This window comes from Salvelinus namaycush, chromosome 1 (assembly GCF_016432855.1).
Source record: "Salvelinus namaycush isolate Seneca chromosome 1, SaNama_1.0, whole genome shotgun sequence".
Classification (NCBI taxonomy): domain Eukaryota; kingdom Metazoa; phylum Chordata; class Actinopteri; order Salmoniformes; family Salmonidae; genus Salvelinus; species Salvelinus namaycush.
In genome coordinates, this window is record NC_052307.1 from 74,761,176 (window position 1) to 74,779,826 (window position 18,651).

Sequence of the window (18,651 nt, forward strand, 5' to 3'; positions counted from 1 at the left end):
GTGTGGTACGGAATGATCAGTAAAGCTGTGGTTTGTGCAGATGCAAGAAGTTTGCGACGTTCAGATTATGAGACTGATATGAGGTAATGATTAATAAATGACTTATCAATATATTTCTTATATATCTTCTAGAGTTTAATTTGGGAGATGGTAACTCATTAAACAATTTATTACGTTAAACAAATAAACGCAAGACAAAATAAAAGACAAGTGTTTATGTAGTTTACTTAACTTCTTGAGGGCAGGGGGCAGCATTTTCACTTTCGGAAAAATAGCATGCCAAAATTCAACTGCTTGCTACTCATCCCCAGAATATAAGATATGCATATTATTAGTAGATTTGAATAGAAAATACTGACGTTTCTAAAACTGTTTGAATCATGTCTGTGAGAATAATAGAACTTATGTAGCAGGCAAAACCCTGAGGACAAACCATTCAGAATTTGTATTTTTTTGACGTCACTGTCTTTTCAAAGATATTTCTTAGAGACACCAGATTTCTAATGGACTTGCTTGCAGTTCCTACCGCTTCCACTGGATGTCACCAGTCCTTGGAAATCGGTTGAGGTTATTCCTTTGTGTAGTGAAGAAGTAGGGCTATCGTAAATGAGGGTCACATGAAGTACATTTTTTGAGAGAGTCACGTTACGAAAAAAGTTGCGTCCGTTTGTTTTCATTTTGTATTGAACACAGATCATCCCGTCTTCAAATTGATCGATTATTAACGTTTAAAAATACCTAACGTTGTATTACAAAAGTAGTTTGAAATGTTTTGGTAAAGTTTACATGTAACTTTTGATATATTTTGTAGTGACTTGGCGAAAGTTGGAAGCTGTGTTTTTCTGGATGAAACGGTCCAAATAAATTGACATTTTGGATATATATCGACGGAATTAATCGAACAAAAGGACCATTTGTGATGTTTATGGGACATATTGGAGTGCCAACAAAACAATTTCGTCAAAGGTAAGGCATGATTTATATTTTATTTCTGCGTTTTGTGTCGTGCTTGCAGTGTTGAATTATGCTACTCTCTTTGTTTACTGTTGTGCTATCATCAGATAATAGCTTCTTATGCTTTCGCCGAAAAGCCTTTTTGAAATCTGACATGTTGGCTGGATTCACAACGAGTGTAGCTTTAATTTGGTATCTTACATGTGTGATTTAATGAAAGATTTTTTTTTATTTTTTTTTATATCATGTTATTTGAATATGGCGCGCTGTATTTTCCCTGGCTATTGGCCGGTGGGACGTTTGCGTCCCACCTGCCCCAGAGAAGTTAAAGAACATTTTAATGACATTAATAATCAGTGCAGATAGTCAGTGAAGAAGAGAACAGTAACGTTATGAGAAAAGCCTCTACATGTTGCTAGTCCTGTACAGTCAGAAAGAGACATAGAAAGACCAGGGACATACTGGGAAAAGAAAAGCTACTTCAGTCAACCATTTTGTTTTCAACCATAGTTAATCCCTCAAAGGAACGGAAGCACAGACTGGATGATAAAATGTTATACTCAGTGAGTGAAGCTGTCCAACGTTGCATGAATTACAAAAATTCTCCCCACAATATAATGTTAGTACAGAGAGTATAGACAACATATCTGGATCGGTCATATAAAGGACAGTACATCCCCACAATATAATGTTAGTACAGAGAGTATAGACAACATATCTGGATCGGTCATATAAAGGACAGTACATGCCCACAATATAATGTTAGTACAGAGAGTATAGACAACATATCTGGATCGGTCATATAAAGGACAGTACATCCCCACAATATAATGTTAGTACAGAGAGTATAGACAACATATCTGGATCGGTCATATAAAGGACAGTACATCCCCACAATATAATGTTAGTACAGAGAGTATAGACAACATATCTGGGTCAGTCATATAAAGGACAGTACATCCCCACAATATAATGTTAGTACAGAGAGTATAGACAACATATCTGGATCAGTCATATAAAGGACAGTACATCCCCACAATATAATGTTAGTACAGAGAGTATAGACAACATATCTGGATCAGTCATATAAAGGACAGTACATCCCCACAATATAATGTTAGTACAGAGAGTATAGACAACATATCTGGGTCAGTCATATAAAGGACAATACATACATAGTCTATATGACATATCAATGACCCCTGAATATCCTCCAACTAAAGAAAAGACTTCAACCTGCATCCCACAGTCTTATGAAGCAGACACAGAGCACTCAGCACATCATGATCTATGGAGCGTTTCTATTCACACATGTTGATCAAACAGGATTAGCAGACAGATGTGGTGCAGACACCAGCCACTAGAGGGAGGTACAGCACTGGTGTGTGATTATAGAACTACATCAACTAGACCACAACATCACACACTGAACTTCCTCAGGAAACATCTAATTGAAACAGTCATAATTTCTAACTTGCAATAAATCTTCCAACCAATACAAATTATTTTATTACGAGCTTGTAACTGTCTCAATAGTATATATAAAACATATCTAAATTAAATGATCAAATTACAATTACACAAGAGGTGAAAGTTATTATGAACAAAGAGCTAAATACAAATGTATTTGTTAAAAAGTATGATGCAACAATGTATCTAAACTTGTCTGCTCTTTGTGTGACTGACCACTTCACTACTCAAGTGTTCTTATGACGCCTGGAAATCTATTTCAGCTCCTGTATCAGAAGGCCTTTATCTGTTCCATAAGTTTCAAACAGCAGGTAGATCTTCTCTCCCTCAGTGAAGACTAAGTCAGCGTACGTGTCGATGTGATCCCTGGACTCAGCGTTGTAGAAGGAGACCCACTTCTCATCCACAGACCATCCCTCTGCAGCCGCTGCTAGTCTTCTCCAGGTCAGACTGACTGAGTTTCTGCCTGCTGACTGGACTACTGGACGCCCAGGCCCAGACCCTGTCCCAATCTCTGTCACAGTGATGTCACTGAACTGACTCTCTCCTGCCCTGTCCTCTGCTCTGTGTCTAATCTGGTACTGTGTATCTCTCTCCAGACCTGATATCACACAGACTTCTCCACTATCTCTGGTCTCCATGTTCTCCACTTCTCCTCATAAGGAAAGAACAGGTCAGTTCTGACAGGTCTGTACTCCACTCTGAACATGTCAGTGTGTCCAGTCTTTGACAGGGGTAAGATCAGAGTCACACTGCTCTGCTGTGTGTCCGTTACCTGAACAGGGTCAGGTTTTGACACAGGCTCACAGTCAGAGTTCACTAACTTGCCTCCCTGGTAGAGACGGATGGAGGCTCCAGGAGTGGAATCATCTGGAATGGAGTTTATGTTGGTGTTTTTCAACTCCAGAAAAGCTCTAGTTCTAGTCTTTGTGACTCTCTCATTGTTCTCCTCAGACTTGAACCAGGGCTGAGTGTGCTGGTAGGGGTGGTCAGGCCTGGTCTGTGTGTCTGTCTGTAGGGAGACAACATACTGCTCCAGCACAGTGGCAAAGACTTTCTTCTGTTAGTCGATCATGACTCATACTTCTGGGAGGTTGACCTCCTCCACAACCTCTCAGCAGAGACGACAACCAAACGCTGCAAGGCTCAGTTTGCCCGCTATGACCAGCCAGATAATGGACCCCAATTCTTCTGCTTTGAGTTCCGGGCATTTGCTGCTGAATGGGAATTTGAGCCTGTCACCTCATCGCCACAACACCTAAAAGCTAATGGAAGGTAGAGTTGGAAGTCAAAATCGTGAAGAACCTCTGCAGAAAAGCTGTGAGAGGCGAAGAATGCCTGGAAAGCGGTCCTGTAGTGGAGCAATGCCCCAACAGAAGGCATAAAAAGCAGCCCGGCACAGCTCCTCATGGCACAGCGCTTAAAAGCAGCTCTAGCAGTAGCCAACACTCTCCTGGAGCCCTGTGTGGTGACAGACGTGCTGGAGAAGCTTCATCACAGAAGACAGGTGTCTAAGTTCATCTACAACAAATCAGCAAAGGACCTACCTGAGCTCAGGGTGGGTGAAACGGTGCAGATGAAGCCATTACCAGGGGACCGGACGGGCCTCTGGAGACTCGGATCCTGTAAGATGTAAGATGAAGGGCATACTGCTATACAGGAGATAAGGGGTTCTGTGTGCAGAATGTTGCACACAGAGTCATGCTGACTGCAGGAATGTCCACCAGAGCTGTTTAATGTTCATTTCTCTATTATAAGCCGCCCCCAACGACGTTTGAGAGAATTTGACAGTATATCCAACCGGCCTCACAACCACAGACCACGTGTAACCACGCCAATGCAGGACCTTCTTCACCTGCAGGATCATCTTAGACCAGCCATCCAGGTAGATGATGAAACTGAGGAGTATTTCTGTCTGCAATAAAGCCCTTTTGTGGGTGAAAACTAATTCAGATTGGCTGGGCCTGGCTCTTCAGCTCTTCAGTATGCCCTCCCAGGCCCACCCATGTCTGTGCCCCTGCCCAGTGATGTGAAATCCATAGATTAGGGCCTAATGATTTCATTTCAAATGACTGATTTTGTCATATGAACTGTAACTCAGTAAAATCGTTGACATTTTTGCATGTTGCATTTATATTTTTGTTGGTTAAGGCTACCTACCAACAAAGATACATGGAAATCTAACTCACCAAATCGCTCATATTAAAGAAGCAAAAATGTTCAGGACAAATATGCAAAACAGGAACCTGTTGTTCCCTTCTCACTGAGACAGTAGGATGAAGGGCATACTCCTATACAGGAGATAAGGGGTTAAATGAGCACGCCTAAAGATTGGCAATGATGAACAATAATACAAGGCTGTAAATGTCTCATGAGCTTAGTTCAACTGTCTAACATCATAACCCAAATTATAGCTTCATTGTTTAAACTGTATAGCTTCAACGTATGTTTAAAATATCATGTTGATCTCATGGACAGTCAGTTATAACATCCATGGGTCCAAGGACATCTAATGAATAAACTGAACAGATTGAATATAACAATATATGCCATTTATTTTCACTTCAGTGTCATTTAGTTTCAAAAGTGTGAATGTACAGTTCAGATTCTATAATTACAATGGTGTGTGAATCAACAAGCTTTTCTTATTACAGATACCATTGGTTACAAAGACATGTGCTCGTGGAACATAACCTATTATCATAGAAAACGTCACAAAATAACTTGTAGTACAAAATAACGAACATACAAATATGAATAAAATACTGACATATTACATATATGGGAAGTAAGTATTAATTTAAGATTAGCCCTAAAATGCAATCTTTGTCCCAAATACCACCCCATTTCCTACATAGTGCACTACTTTTGACCAGAGCCCTGTGAGCCCTGGTGAAAAGTATTGCACTACAGAGGGAATAGGTTGTCATTTGGGATGCAATACCAGTGTCTGAGCCCTGCTCTAAGACTGCTTCCTGGCTTGGTGTCGTGGGAGGAACTTCATGGTGTGAGGCTCCCCCTCCTCCTCCACGGGCTGCTGTGATAGGTTGTTTGTCTGTGGGAGGCAGTCTAGGGTCAGGCCCTCATGAGGACACACAGAGTACCGTGACAACAGCGTAACCAGGATGGATTTCATCATCACCATGGCGATGTGCTTGCCAACGCAGGATCGAGGACCGGACCCGAAAGGCTGGAAGAAACGATTAGGTATCTGAGAGTGCAAGAGAGAGAGAGAGCGACAGGGAGAAATAAATTAATTAATACATTCGTCAAATTCTTTACACCTCAGGGTGCAGATGAATTTCTCCCTGTGATAGTCTTGATTATTCTCTTACATTTTTCTCAAAGTTGTCCAGACTGAACTCATTGGGCTTGAGGAAGAACTCTGATCTGTGCATGCGGCCCATGTTCAGAATGATGTTTGTCCCCTTCGGCACCCGGTAGCCACTGATGACATCATCAGACAGTGCCCGGCGCATGGTAAAGTCCACCACGGGATGGAGCCTTAAGGACTCATTGATGAAGCTCTCCAGGACCCTTAGGTTCTGCAGGTCAGAGTTGTGGAGCTCCCTATCACCTACATTGAGAGAGGAGGGAGATGGTCTTCAAACTGCCACATATTCAATACAGCTACATGAACCCCTAAAATATCAAATGAGAGGGTTTAGTTCAATTGGAAAGTACTGTAGTTGTCTGGGTTTGATGGCTCCTGACCTATAACTAGTAAAAAGAGAAAAGCTGCAGCAGGAGGTTCCTCACCTATAACAGTGTATATCTCTTCTAGAAGCTGTAGCTCTATGTTAACAGATTGTGAAGGTCTGACCTATTATACATTTGAGTCATTTAACAGACACTCTTATCCAGAACGACTTACAGGAGCAATTAGGATTAAGTACCTTGCTCAAAGACACAAAGACAGAATTTAACAGTGTTTATCTCTTCTAAAAGCTGTAGCTCTATGTTAACAGATTGTGAAGTGGGGACTCACCTATAGCAGTGTCTATCTCTTCTAGGAGCTGTAGTTCTACGTCAGGGTTCTGCTTGAGCAGCAGCAGCATGAAGAACAGACTGATGGACAGAGTGTCTGGAGCTGCTATCACCATCTCCAATACACACTGCCTCACATTCTCAGCTGACAGCTCCCCGTGGCTCTGAAACACACAATCACACGTCAGATTAGTTGACTCACTTTGGCTACTCAGGCTATGTTATTGTTCTACATGCTTTAACATAAGAAAGTGGAAACAGCCGGCAGAATAGATGATAATATTGTGCAGAGGACATGGGCTGGGGTCAGCCCCAGTGTTAGGATCAATTAAATTTCAATTCAGTCAATTCAGGAAGTTAACTGAAATTCTAAAGTTCCATAAATGTATATTGACTTAATTGAAATGAAATTGACCCCACCCCTGGTTAAGCCTGGGTTTGGGCCTTGCCTAATGCCTAGATCTTTGTCTCAGTGGGCTAAGGCAGTCTTTAAGTTGTGCAGACGACCTGTGCTTGGGTTAGTGTTGGGGATAGGGTAACGGCAAGGTCAGGGACTGACCTGTGCAAAGATGAGGTCTGCAGTGAAGTTGATGTGGTCCAGTTTGTCAGCTTCCTGTAGACCTCTTCTCTTCTGGTCGACCAGACTCTCTATAGCATCCTGCAGCTCCTGACTACAACACAACAACAGAGTTATACATTAACACTAATACTTTAAACTTTAATGTATTGCTGTATATATTTAAATAAAACATTATTTGGTAGAATTTTATATGTATATTGTGTATTTGTCATGTGTGAAATGTGCTGTTAAGTGTTCATTGTTGTAACGAAGATGCTGGGAGTGGAGAAGCAGGTGCAGATGGTGAGTAATAAAACAATGAAAATGAAGCAATACAAAACAAGAGTAGGGTCTTGACATGAAACACATAATCAATACTGCCTGGGAAATGAACCAAAGGGAGTGACAGATATAAGGGAGGAATCGTTGAAGTGATGGAGTCCAGGTCTCATAATGAGGCGACGTGGAGCGCCGGAGAGGGGCAGAGGGAGTAGACGTGGAGCGCCGGAGAGGGGCAGAGGGAGTAGACGTGGAGCGCCGGAGAGGGGCAGAGGGAGTAGACGTGGAGCGCCGGAGAGGTGCAGAGGGAGTAGACGTGGAGCGCCGGAGAGGTGCAGAGGGAGTAGACGTGGAGCGCCGGAGAGGGGCAGAGGGAGTAGACGTGGAGCGCCGGAGAGGGGCAGAGGGAGTAGACGTGGAGCGCCGGAGAGGGGCAGAGGGAGTAGACGTGGAGCGCCGGAGAGGGGCAGAGGGAGTAGACGTGGAGCGCCGGAGAGGTGCAGAGGGAGTAGACGTGGAGCGCCGGAGAGGTGCAGAGGGAGTAGACGTGGAGCACCGGAGAGGTGCAGAGGGAGTAGGTTTAGAAAAAGGCTTAGATTAGGGTTAGGGTTAAGTTTAGGGTTAGGATAAGGGTTAAGGTTAGGACTAGGGTTAAGTTTAGGGTTAGGATAAGGGTTAAGGTTAGGACTAGTGTTAAGTTTAGGGTTAGGATAAGGGTTAAGGTTAGGACTAAGGTTAATTTTAGGGCTAGGATAAGGGTTGAGGTTAGGACTAAGGTTAATTTTAGGGCTATGATAAGGGTTGAGGTTAGGACTAGGGTTAGGGTTAATAGATAGTTAGTTGACACGTTACTGATAGTCTCTACCTGGAACCAAAAAGGGTTCTTCAAAGGGTTCTCGTATGGGGACAGCCTTCAGAACCCTTTTCGGTTCTAGATCACACCTTTTTTTCTAAGTGTAGAGCATCTACAGATGGACTATCCAAGTGTTACCCTATTCTATATATAATCCTTAAACTGTTAATATTAGATGTTCTGGATGCCTTGGTAATGATGCTAACTGTTTGTAACTGTGTGACTTACGCTGCTCTCCTGTGTTTCTGCTGGATCCAGTCCAACTTGAAGTAGATATCTGGTTTGATCAGCACCGTCTGCCACGTGTCAAAGTACTTCTGAATCTTCTGCAGCAGCTCCTTCTCTAATAATATCAAATCAAATGTTATCAAGTGGAATAACGTCCCACTAGAAAAGGAAAGTAATGTTGAGTTCTTACATAACTGATGTTCAGAGATACTGTTCAGGGTCTTGTGGCTTTATGGCTGTGAGTTACCAACTAGAGATGGAAAAGCCTGATGACCTGAAGTCAAAATAAAGTTCCCTAAATGTGTTTATAAATGTATATTATGTGCTTATAAAATACAAATGTATTATATTATATTGGGTAAAGTATTATTGAGTATAAAAGGCTGTGGTGTGGCTCACCGTTGAGAGGAACCCCTAGGAACAGTCTGTTAGAGATGTCCACTACTGTACACCGTAGTAGACTCAGGACGTCCACCTGTCCACCCATCAGTCCGTCCAGCCCCTGGAGAGCGTCCAGGTGTGTCTGGGTGGACGAGACACACACGTCTACTGTCCTCTGCAGCCCAGGCCCTGTCAGAGCTGGAACACACAGTGGAGATACAGCAGTTTATTACAGCATATTGGACGGTATCCTGTGAAGATATTGCCAGTAACAGACTGGACAACGGACACCTTTGTTTTTCTCACTTCTCTATTAGTTTGTGTATATGAGAATAGTATTTCAACACAGCAACCTTCTCCTAATGGTTTACCATTTCATATCTAGAATCAGTTATTATGTTCAATTAAGTAGCGGTATTGTAATGCCATGCTTATCTTTTTCAATTGATTAAGTCATTGTCTAATTGGTCACCTTTAGCGAAGTAGGTGCGGGTCTTCTTCCATAGAGCCATGTTGCTGTTGAAGATGATGCCTCTCTCATCCATGCCAATACAGCTCAGACCTTGTTTACTGCCGAACCGAGAGGTGTAACGCCCCTGTCTCAGAACATGATGCACTGCAGAGGAACTGTACAGAGAGGGTGGGTACACTGGTATTCACTCTCCGAAGTCTACAAGTCTATGTAAATAAGTCTAAATGTGTATTATAACATATGTCATCTAGGCTACAAGTAATCTACAAGTGCTTTTGTGAAATGAAATTCAAACATCTTAATTTATATATTTCAATTGATTATTGATTGATTGACTGACTGACTGCCTGATTAACTGCCTGACTGACTGCCTGATTGACTGCCTGCTACTGACTGCCTGATTGACTGCCTGACTGACTGCCTGATTAACTGCCTGACTGACTGCCTGATTGACTGCCTGATTAACTGCCTGACTGACTGCCTGATTGACTGCCTGCTACTGACTGCCTGATTGACTGCCTGACTGACTGCCTGATTGACTGCCTGACTGACTGCCTGACTGACTGCCTGATTGACTGCCTGGTACTGACCTGCTGAGTATGAGTGTCTCCTCTCCGTTGATCCAGACCCTGACGATGTCTCCATATTTACTGTTGTAATAGTTACTGGCTGTGCCAATACCTGTACATAGAACATGTATTTAATCAATTATTCCAATTTACTATTTGTTATTGTAGCAGATTATAATTTGTTGTATTTCATGTTGTAGTAGTTACCTGTCCATATAAACCTGAGGTATGAGAGGAGAGGACCGACACCCAGACAGAAAAAAGGACCTGTCATAGCCGAGAGAGAGAGAGAGAGAGAGAGAGAGAGAGAGAGAGAGAGAGAGAGAGAGAGAGAGAGAGAGAGAGAGAGAGAGAGAGAGAGAGAGAGAGAGAGAGAGAGAGAGAGAGAGAGAGAGAGAGAGAGAGAGAGAGAGAGAGAGAGAGAGAGAGAGAGAGAGAGAGAGAGAGAGAGAGAGAGAGAGAGAGATAGAGAGGAGAACAAGAGAGAGAGAGGGAGAGAGGGAGAGTGGTCACATAAAATAACTTAACATAGCAAGGCGTTGCATAGCATAACATGGCATAGAATAGCATAACATGGCATAGAATAGCATAGCATAACACTACATAGCGTTACAAATCAATACAATACATAAGTTCACATAACATAGCATAACATCACAAATATGATATGTTATTAGTTTATAAAGGAGACAGCTGATGAAACCAGCCAATACAACAGTAGTAGCAGTAGTACATAGCATAGACAGCAGCCAATACTCTGTGGTCAGACTAGGGACAAGACTCAATCTGCAACGCATTGTAGAGCGCTGTCCACAATGCACCTTTCAAAGGCAATGTTCCTGCATTCACAAATAATCGCACAGGCAGCTAAACACAACACAGATCTCATCCTGTAATGTACCAGCTTTAACACACAGAACAGCAAAGTTGGTGGATAAATGAAGATGTCCCACTCAGGCTGTCCCTCTCCCGTAGGCACCAATGCATTAGCAGCTGAGTCTGCTCATTGACTGTATATGAACCAGAAAAAAATGAGGGAGTGGGATGTCTCACTTCCTCTTCCGTCTCTGAGCATAGATGAAGATATCATATGGATTAAGATAAGATCCCTGCATAGACTTGGACCAACAGTCCTGCTCTGGATGCAACATGTTCAATTATAGAATCACTTTAGTCCAAAATAAGATAATGAACTGTAGCTGGACAAGTCACTGTTGTAATTCAGCTTGTTGTTATTGTATAAGAATGATAACTAGCAGTCTATTGTGACTGACCTGGGACAGAGTTGTTGTCGGTGTGACGCCAGGCAGCCAGCAGCAGACAGAGGAGCAGGAGGAGGAACCCCGTTGCCAGGGAGACGCCCTCTGACCTGGTGGCTGTGGCGTTCCGTGACTCGGACACCAACAGGTCGGCTATGACGGTGTCCAAGCACACCGCCGCCATCACACGTCCACACACAGGCGACAACAGATCCATCACACACACATGGTAGACACACTGACGCAATGACACACACACACACACTCCACGACCAGCTGCTGAACTGACGAAACACTGTTGCTTCCGAGGTGATGTAAATGGTCAATCTCTCAAAGGGACGGACGCGATACACACACACTCTTAAACTGAAGCAACAAGCCAGACTCCCTGCTACCGGCTTCTCCTGATGGTCTGAGTTCTGGATCAACTCTCACTGGTTCTCTTATAGTCAGCCGTGCTGGTTACACGCCAGGTCAGGGTAAAGCAAAAGTCAAAACAAAAAGGGAGATTTTAAACAATTTCTGTGTAACCTTGTATCTTAGATCCCGCCATCTCATAAGGACCTTGAGTAGGTAGATGGTGGTCGGGTTTCATAGCATGAGCACATGTTGTGAGAGGAGTGTTCCACAGCCACTACATTAAAGACCCCTGACCTCTGTTAGTGCAGCTGGGGACTCTCTCATTCCTCAACTCTCATTCCTCAAACATCAAAGAGAGGAGGAGAGGAGGGAGGTGAGAAAGGAGGAGAGGAAGGCGGTGAGGAGGGAGAAGGGAAGTGAGGAGGGAGGAGAGGAGAGAGGAGAGGAGAGAGGAGAGGAGGGAGGAGAGGAGGGGAGATGAGAGAGGTAAGGTGAGGAGAGAGGAGAGAGGTGAGAGGAGGGAGGAGAGAGGTGAGAGGAGGGAAGAGAGGAGAGAGGTAAGGTGAAGAGAGGAGGGGAGAGGAGAGGTGAGAGGAGGGAGGAGAGGAGGGGAGGAGGGGAGAGGAGAGAGGTAAGGTGAGGAGCGGAGGGGAGGGAGGAGAGGAGGAGAGAGGTAAGGAGAGAGAGGAGAGAGGAGGGAGGGAGGAGAGGAGAGGAGGGGAGAGGAGAGGAGGGGAGGGAGCACCTGTGTTCTGTCTCAGAGAATCTGAACAGGGAAGTTCTGTGTTATGACAGTGTTATCTCTACTTGCCTTCATGCAGTCCTCCATCACTGCAGTCTATCTCTCTCAGTCCCCCTCCTCAACATACTATAAAATAGTTTTCTCTGTGATGTGTCACTGAAAGGCTAGACTTGTATGAGAGAGAGAGAGAGAGAGAGAGAGAGAGAAAGAGAGAGAGAGAGAGAGAGAGAGAGAGAGAGAGAGAGAGAGAGAGAGAGAGAGAGAGAGAGAGAGAGAGAGAGATGCACCTTGGTTGGAGTGCGGTAGTGAGTCTTTAACTGAGTATTCAGATGTTGATCATGGTTGATTTCAAATCTGAGATGAGAAGCAACAGCAACAGCAGATAAGGCAAGAGATCTGAATCTGCCCAGGACTTTTTATGATGCTTTTGCTCTGCTTAAAAATATATAATAACTTCATCTTGGTGCACTTGATTGAGACTTACAGTTACACACTTTTTAAAGGATTCAGGCTAAATGGTGCACCTACACAAACCTGTATTTGTACTGTATATGTGCGTGTTCATGTGTGCTCCTTTGCATTTGTCTCTATGGACGTGCACACAATGATACTTACTAATGGAGAAGAACAAATATTGAGTTGAAGAAAGATAAACCAAGTCCGTCAGCTAATAGTGATTGGCAGTATGACCCTCTCACCAGCAGTACCACTTCTGGCCAGTAGGAGGAGAAGCAGAGCTGTACTCTTAGGATGTCATTAAAGGGGAAATACTTTTAGTTCTGTCAAAACCAGAGCACTGCCATACCATTGTGATGATTCATATGACATTATGACAATCATCAAATATGTTGTGGAGGTACAAACAAATAGTCCGAAATTCCAATTACCACCAAGGAGCCGAAACAGCCATGTGTTTGTGTGCATTTGTATGTGTATGTCTGTGAATGTGTATGCATTGGTGTGTGTTTGTTCTGGTCTATTGACCCGTATCTTTAGGCATCCTACTCCTGTACGCAGGGCCCAATGTTTTCCCTGGTCAGGTCATGGGGTCAGGAGAAGAAACCCCTGGCCCAGGTCACTTATACTCATAGTTCTTAACTGATCTAGAATATTCTCATCCTTCTCAGTATAATCTACACAAAGGGCCTTTCTGTTCCCCCTGAGGCATCTGTGCCATTCTACCAGCAGTATAAAGGACTCTGGGAATTCACTCACCTCCCACTGGGCCTGGAGAATGTGCCTTGTTCAAACAGTCCTCTGTCTGTGTTCTGCGTTCTGACGGAGAGACTGCCTTGATTCAAGTCAATTCCATTCAAGGGGCTTTACTGGCATGGGAAACATATGTTGACATTGTCAAAACAAGTGAAATAGACAAGAAACATATGTGAAGTCAACAATCAGAAATGAACAGTAAACATTACACTTACAAAAGTTTAGGAATAGAGACATTTAAAATGTCATATTACTGGCAATATACAGTGTTGTAACGATGTGCAAATAGTTAAAGTACAAACATAAAAAGAAATGAACATACATTTGGGTTGTATGTATTCTGATTGTTGACTTCACAGTTGTTTATTGTCTATTTCACTTGTTTTGGCAATGTAAACATGTTTCCCATGCCAGTAAAGCCCCTTCAATTGAAATGTTCTCCACTGGTTGCCCTTTTCTTGTTGCAACATGTCACAAATCTTGCTGCAGTCAGGTATTCTGCCACTGTGTTCTCCCTGTTTAAGGCCAAATAACATTCTATTTTGCACAGTTTTTTGGTTAATTCTTTCCAATGTGTCAGGAATCATGAGTTGGTTGGGTCTAATTATGTTGCTGTCCTGGGGCTCTGTGGGGTCTGTTTGTGTTTGTGAACAGAGCTCCAGGACCAGCTTGCTGAGGGGACTCTTCTCCAGGTTCATCTCATGGCTTTGTTATGGAAGGTTTGGGAGTCACTTCCTTTCAGGTGGTTGTAGAATTGAACAGCTCTTTTCAGGATTTGGATGATAAGAGGGTATCGTCCTAATTCTGCTCTGCATGCATTATTTGGTGTTTTACGTTGTATACGGGGGATGATTTTGCAGAATTCAGTCTCAATTTGGTGTTTGTCCCATTTTGTGAATTCTTGATTGGTAAACAGACCCCAGACCACAGAACCATAAAGGGCAATGGGTTATATAACTGATTCAATTATTTTTTTTACCAGATCCTATTTGAGATGTCGAATTTTATGTTCCTTTTGATGGTGTGGAAGGCCCCTCTTGCCTTGACACCACTGACCATTTGATGGTTAAGACCATGGATTCTTTGGCATTTGATATTGGAGCAAGTGTCTTTGTGTCTGTGTCTGTAGGTACATGCATGTGGCGCATATACCTGTGTGTGTGTGTGTGTGTGTGTGTGTGTGTGTGTGTGTGTGTGTGTGTGTGTGTGTGTGTGTGTGTGTGTGTGTGTGTGTGTGCGTGTGTGTATCATCGTATCCCTGTCCCCCTTATATCAGCGTAAGCCTGTGTTTTTGTTCCCATTCGTGTTCCCACTCTAAAAACCAGTGACTGAAATTCTTGATCAAAATATATGAAAAATATGTTAACGTAACCTTTCTCTCTCGTCTTTGTCCTTAGAGAGTTGATTATCTCTGCTCAACCCAGTATGTCCTTAGGGAGTTGACTATCTCTGCTCAATCCAGTCTGTCCTTAGGGAGTTGACTATCTCTGCTCAATCCAGTCTGTCCTTAGAGAGTTGACTATCTCTGCTCAAGCCAGTCTGTCCTTAGGGAGTTGACTATCTCTGCTCAATCCAGTCTTTGTCATTAGGGAGTTGACTATCTCTGCTCAATCCAGTCTGTCCTTAGGGAGTTGACTATTTCTGCTCAATCCAGTCTTTGTCATTAGGGAGTTGACTATCTCTGCTCAATCCAGTCTTTGTCCTTAGGGAGTTGACTATCTCTGCTCAATCCAGTCTGTCCTTAGGGAGTTGACTATCTCTGCTCAAACCAGTCTGTCCTTAGGGAGTTGACTATCTCTGCTCAAGCCAGTCTTTGTCCTTAGGGAGTTGACTATCTCTGGTCAAACCAGCCTTTGTCATTAGGGAGTTGACTATCTCTGGTCAATCCAGCCTTTGTCATTAGGGAGTTGACTATCTCTGGTCAATCCAACCTTTGTCATTAGGGAGTTGACTATCTCTGGTCAATCCAGTCTTTGTCATTAGGGAGTTGACTATCCCTGGTCAATCCAGTCTTTGTCATTAGGGAGTTGACTATCTCTGGTCAATCCAGTCTTTGTCATTAGGGAGTTGACTATCTCTGGTCAACCCAGTCTTTGTCATTAGGGAGTTGACTATCTCTGGTCAATCCAGTCTTTGTCATTAGGGAGTTGACTATCCCTGGTCAATCCAGTCTTTGTCATTAGGGAGTTGACTATCTCTGGTCAATCCAGTCTTTGTCATTAGGGAGTTGACTATCTCTGGTCAACCCAGTCTTTGTCTTTAGGGCGTTAACTATCTCTGGTCAATCCAGTCTTAATCCTTAGGCAGTTGACTATCTCTACATATTTTTGTCAGGGTATGTGAATTGAATAGGACTGGTCGGATGAAGACAAGAGATTATTCTGAGAACAGACCTGGCTTTGAAACAGGAAAATATAATTTCCATGCTCAGAGACTTGTATTTATTCTCCTGTGTTCCATAACAGAAATATCTACAACATGTAGACACGCTGAACTGCTAGATGTAAAGTCATATGTTGAGTTGGATGTGGCTTTTTACTTTAAATGAGAGCTGTATTCATTGGATACTTCTGTTGATTGTGTCCATTGACTACAGACCTCTGAACAGAGTCCCTGTTGCCCACCCCTAACCTTTCACTCATAACCTTTGAACCCTAACCTTTTACCGCGTCACTGACTGTCTGTTCTGGGGGTTTGCAGAAAATGCAGAAAAGGGGGATTTCCCCACCTTTGAGAGAGGACGGAGAGAGAGAGAGAGAGAGAGAAAGAGAGAGAGAGAGAGAAAGAGAGTGAGAGAGACAGAGACTTCTGCAAAGTCTGGAATGAGAGTCACTTTGCCCACTCACTCCTCTGCAGTTAGGTCACAATGTGATTTGTTCCCCAGTGTTCCCATTCTGTCCTGTTCATCAACTTTAACCCAGGGGTTGGGGGGGGGGGGGGGAGGGGATGAGGTATTTTGGACTATGCTGAAGGAAAGGCGACGAGGAAAGAGCGTTCTGATGAAGCAAAGGAGGTAAGGAAAGGAGGGTTCTGATTAAGTAAAGGAGATTAAGAAAGAAGGGTTCTGGTGAAGGAAATGAGGTTAAGAAAGGAGGGTTCTGGTGAAGGAAAGGAGGTGAGGAAAGGAGGCAGGGAAAGGAGGGTATTGAAGGCTATTAGGACACAGCAGGTCAATAGACAGCTGGTCGTTATGAACATACTGCCAAGCCAGCTGGGAAGACATCTGCACTGGTAGAGTAGGAGGAGGAGAGGAAAGGAACACAGCCACTACTTGACCTTTTAACGGTATCAGCATCCCGTTGCTGTTCTATCAGTATAGACTAGAGCTCAATAGAGCAAGTGGCTGTTGGTTAAAGGAGGGTGTGAGCGGTGAAGTCTCTCTGGATGCGTACCAAATAGCACCCTATTCACTCTTTAGCACAATATGGGCCCTGGTCAAAAGTAGTGCACTACAGTGCATTCGGAAAGTATTCATACCCCTTGACTTTTTCCACAATTTGTTACGTTACAGCCTTATTCTAAAATGGATCATCATTAAGCTCGAGGCCCTGGGTCTGAACCCCGCCCTGTGCAATTGGGTCCTGGACTTCCTGACGGGCTGCCCACAGGTGGTGAAGGTAGGAAACTGCATCTCCACTTCGCTGATCCTCAACACTGGGGTCCCACATTCTTATTCTTATTACTTGTTAGATATTGCTGCACTGTCGGAACTAGAAGCACAAGCATTTCGCTACACTCGCAATAACATCCGGTAAACACGTGTGTGTGACCAATAACATTTGATTTGATTTGATTATATTAATTAATTTCCTCATCAACCCACACACAATACCCCATAATGACAAAGAGAATATCGTTTTTAGAAGTTTTTGCATAAAAAATAGAAATACCTTATTTACATAACTATTCAGACCCTTTGCTATGAGACTCGAAACTGAGCTCAGGTGCATCCTGTTTCCATTAGTCATCCTTGTAATGTTTCTACAACTTGATTGGAATCCACCTGTGGTAAATTCAATTGATTGGACATGATTTGGAAAGGCACACACCTGTCTATATAAGGTCTTACAGTTGACAGCGTATGTCAGAGCAAAAACCAAGCCATGAGGTCAAAGGAATTGTCCGTGAAGCTCTGAGGCAGGATTGTGTAGAGGCACAGATCTGGGGAGCGGGAACCAAAAAATGTCTGCAGAATTGAAGGTCCCAAAGAACACAGTGGCCTCCATCATTCTTAAATGGAAGAAGTTTGAAACCACCAAGACTCTTCCAAGAGCTGGCCACCTGGCCAAACAGAGCAATCCGGGGAGAAGGGCCTCGGATGGTCACTCTGACAGAGCTCCAGAGTTCCTCTGTGGAGATGGGAGAACCTTCCAGAACAACTCTTTCTGCAGCACTCCACCAATCAGGCCTTTATGGTAGAGTGGCCAGACGGACGCCACTCCTCAGTAAAAGGCACATGACAGCCCGCTTGGAGTTTGCCAAAAGCACCTAAAGGACTCTCAGACCATGAAAAACAAGATTCTCTGGTCTGATGAAATCAAGATTGAACTATTTGGTCAGAATGCCAAGCATCACATCTGGAGTAAACCTTGCATCATCCCTACGGTGAAGCATGGTGGTGGCAGCATCTTGCTGTGTGGATGTTTTTCAGCGGTAGGGACTGGGAGACTAGTCAGGATCGAGGCAAAGATGAACGGACCAAAGTGCAGAGAGATCCTTGATGAAAACCTACTCCAGAGACCTCAGGACCTCAGTCTGAGGCGAAGGTTCACCTTCCAACAGGACAGCGACCCTAAGCAGGCAAGACAATGCAGGAGTGGCTTCGGGACAAGTCTCTGAATGTCCTTGAGTGGTCCAGCCAGAGACCGGACGTGAACCCGATCGAACATCTCTGGAGAGACCTGAACAGCAACGCTCCCCATCCAACCTGACAGAGCTTGAGAGGATCTGCAGAGAAGAATGGGAGAAACTCCTTAAATACAGGTGTGCCAAGCTTGTAGCATCGTACCCAAGAAGACTCAAGGCTGTAATCGCTGCCAAAGGTGCTTCAACAAAGTACTGAGTAAAGGGTCTGAATACTTATGCAAATGTGATATTTAAGTTTTCAAGTTTTTATAATAAAAACATTTTAAAAACTATTTTATAATAAGGCTGTAACGTAATAAAATGTGTAAAACGTCAAGGGGTCTGAATACTTTCCGAAAGCAAACACTTGGGAAGCAGTGTATCTCCCAGGGTGTGATCACTCTGTAAGGGGGACAGAGGTTGAACCCAGAGCTGGTTGACTGCGAGGGTGTGTGTGTGTGTGTGTGTATGTCTGTATGCA

General features: G+C 43.7%; 1 protein-coding gene across 1 annotated transcript; it reads right to left on the minus strand.

The window, feature by feature from the left end:
• Positions 1-5,386: 5,386 nt before the first annotated feature.
• On the minus strand, positions 5,387-11,228 carry LOC120048793 (aromatase-like). Its single transcript, XM_038995022.1, has 10 exons — positions 11,027-11,228; positions 9,960-10,019; positions 9,774-9,864; positions 9,184-9,338; positions 8,730-8,909; positions 8,331-8,445; positions 6,971-7,082; positions 6,413-6,575; positions 5,760-6,001; positions 5,387-5,635 (listed from the first exon to the last, which is right to left on the minus strand). The coding sequence occupies exons 1-10, from the start codon at positions 11,226-11,228 to the stop codon at positions 5,387-5,389; spliced, it is 1,569 nt and encodes a 522-aa protein (XP_038850950.1).
• Between the last annotated feature and the right edge of the window lie 7,423 nt (positions 11,229-18,651).

Coding starts and splice junctions, on each gene's coding strand:
- LOC120048793 (XM_038995022.1), bottom strand. CDS start 11,228: ATGGATCTGTTGTCGCCTGTGTGTGGACGTGTGATGGCGGCGGTGTGC. Junction 10,020..11,026: donor CGACAACAACTCTGTCCCAG/GTCAGTCACAAT, acceptor CGGCTATGACAG/GTCCTTTTTTCTGTCTGGGT. Junction 9,339..9,773: donor GAGACACTCATACTCAGCAG/GTCAGTACCAGG, acceptor CTCTCTGTACAG/TTCCTCTGCAGTGCATCATG.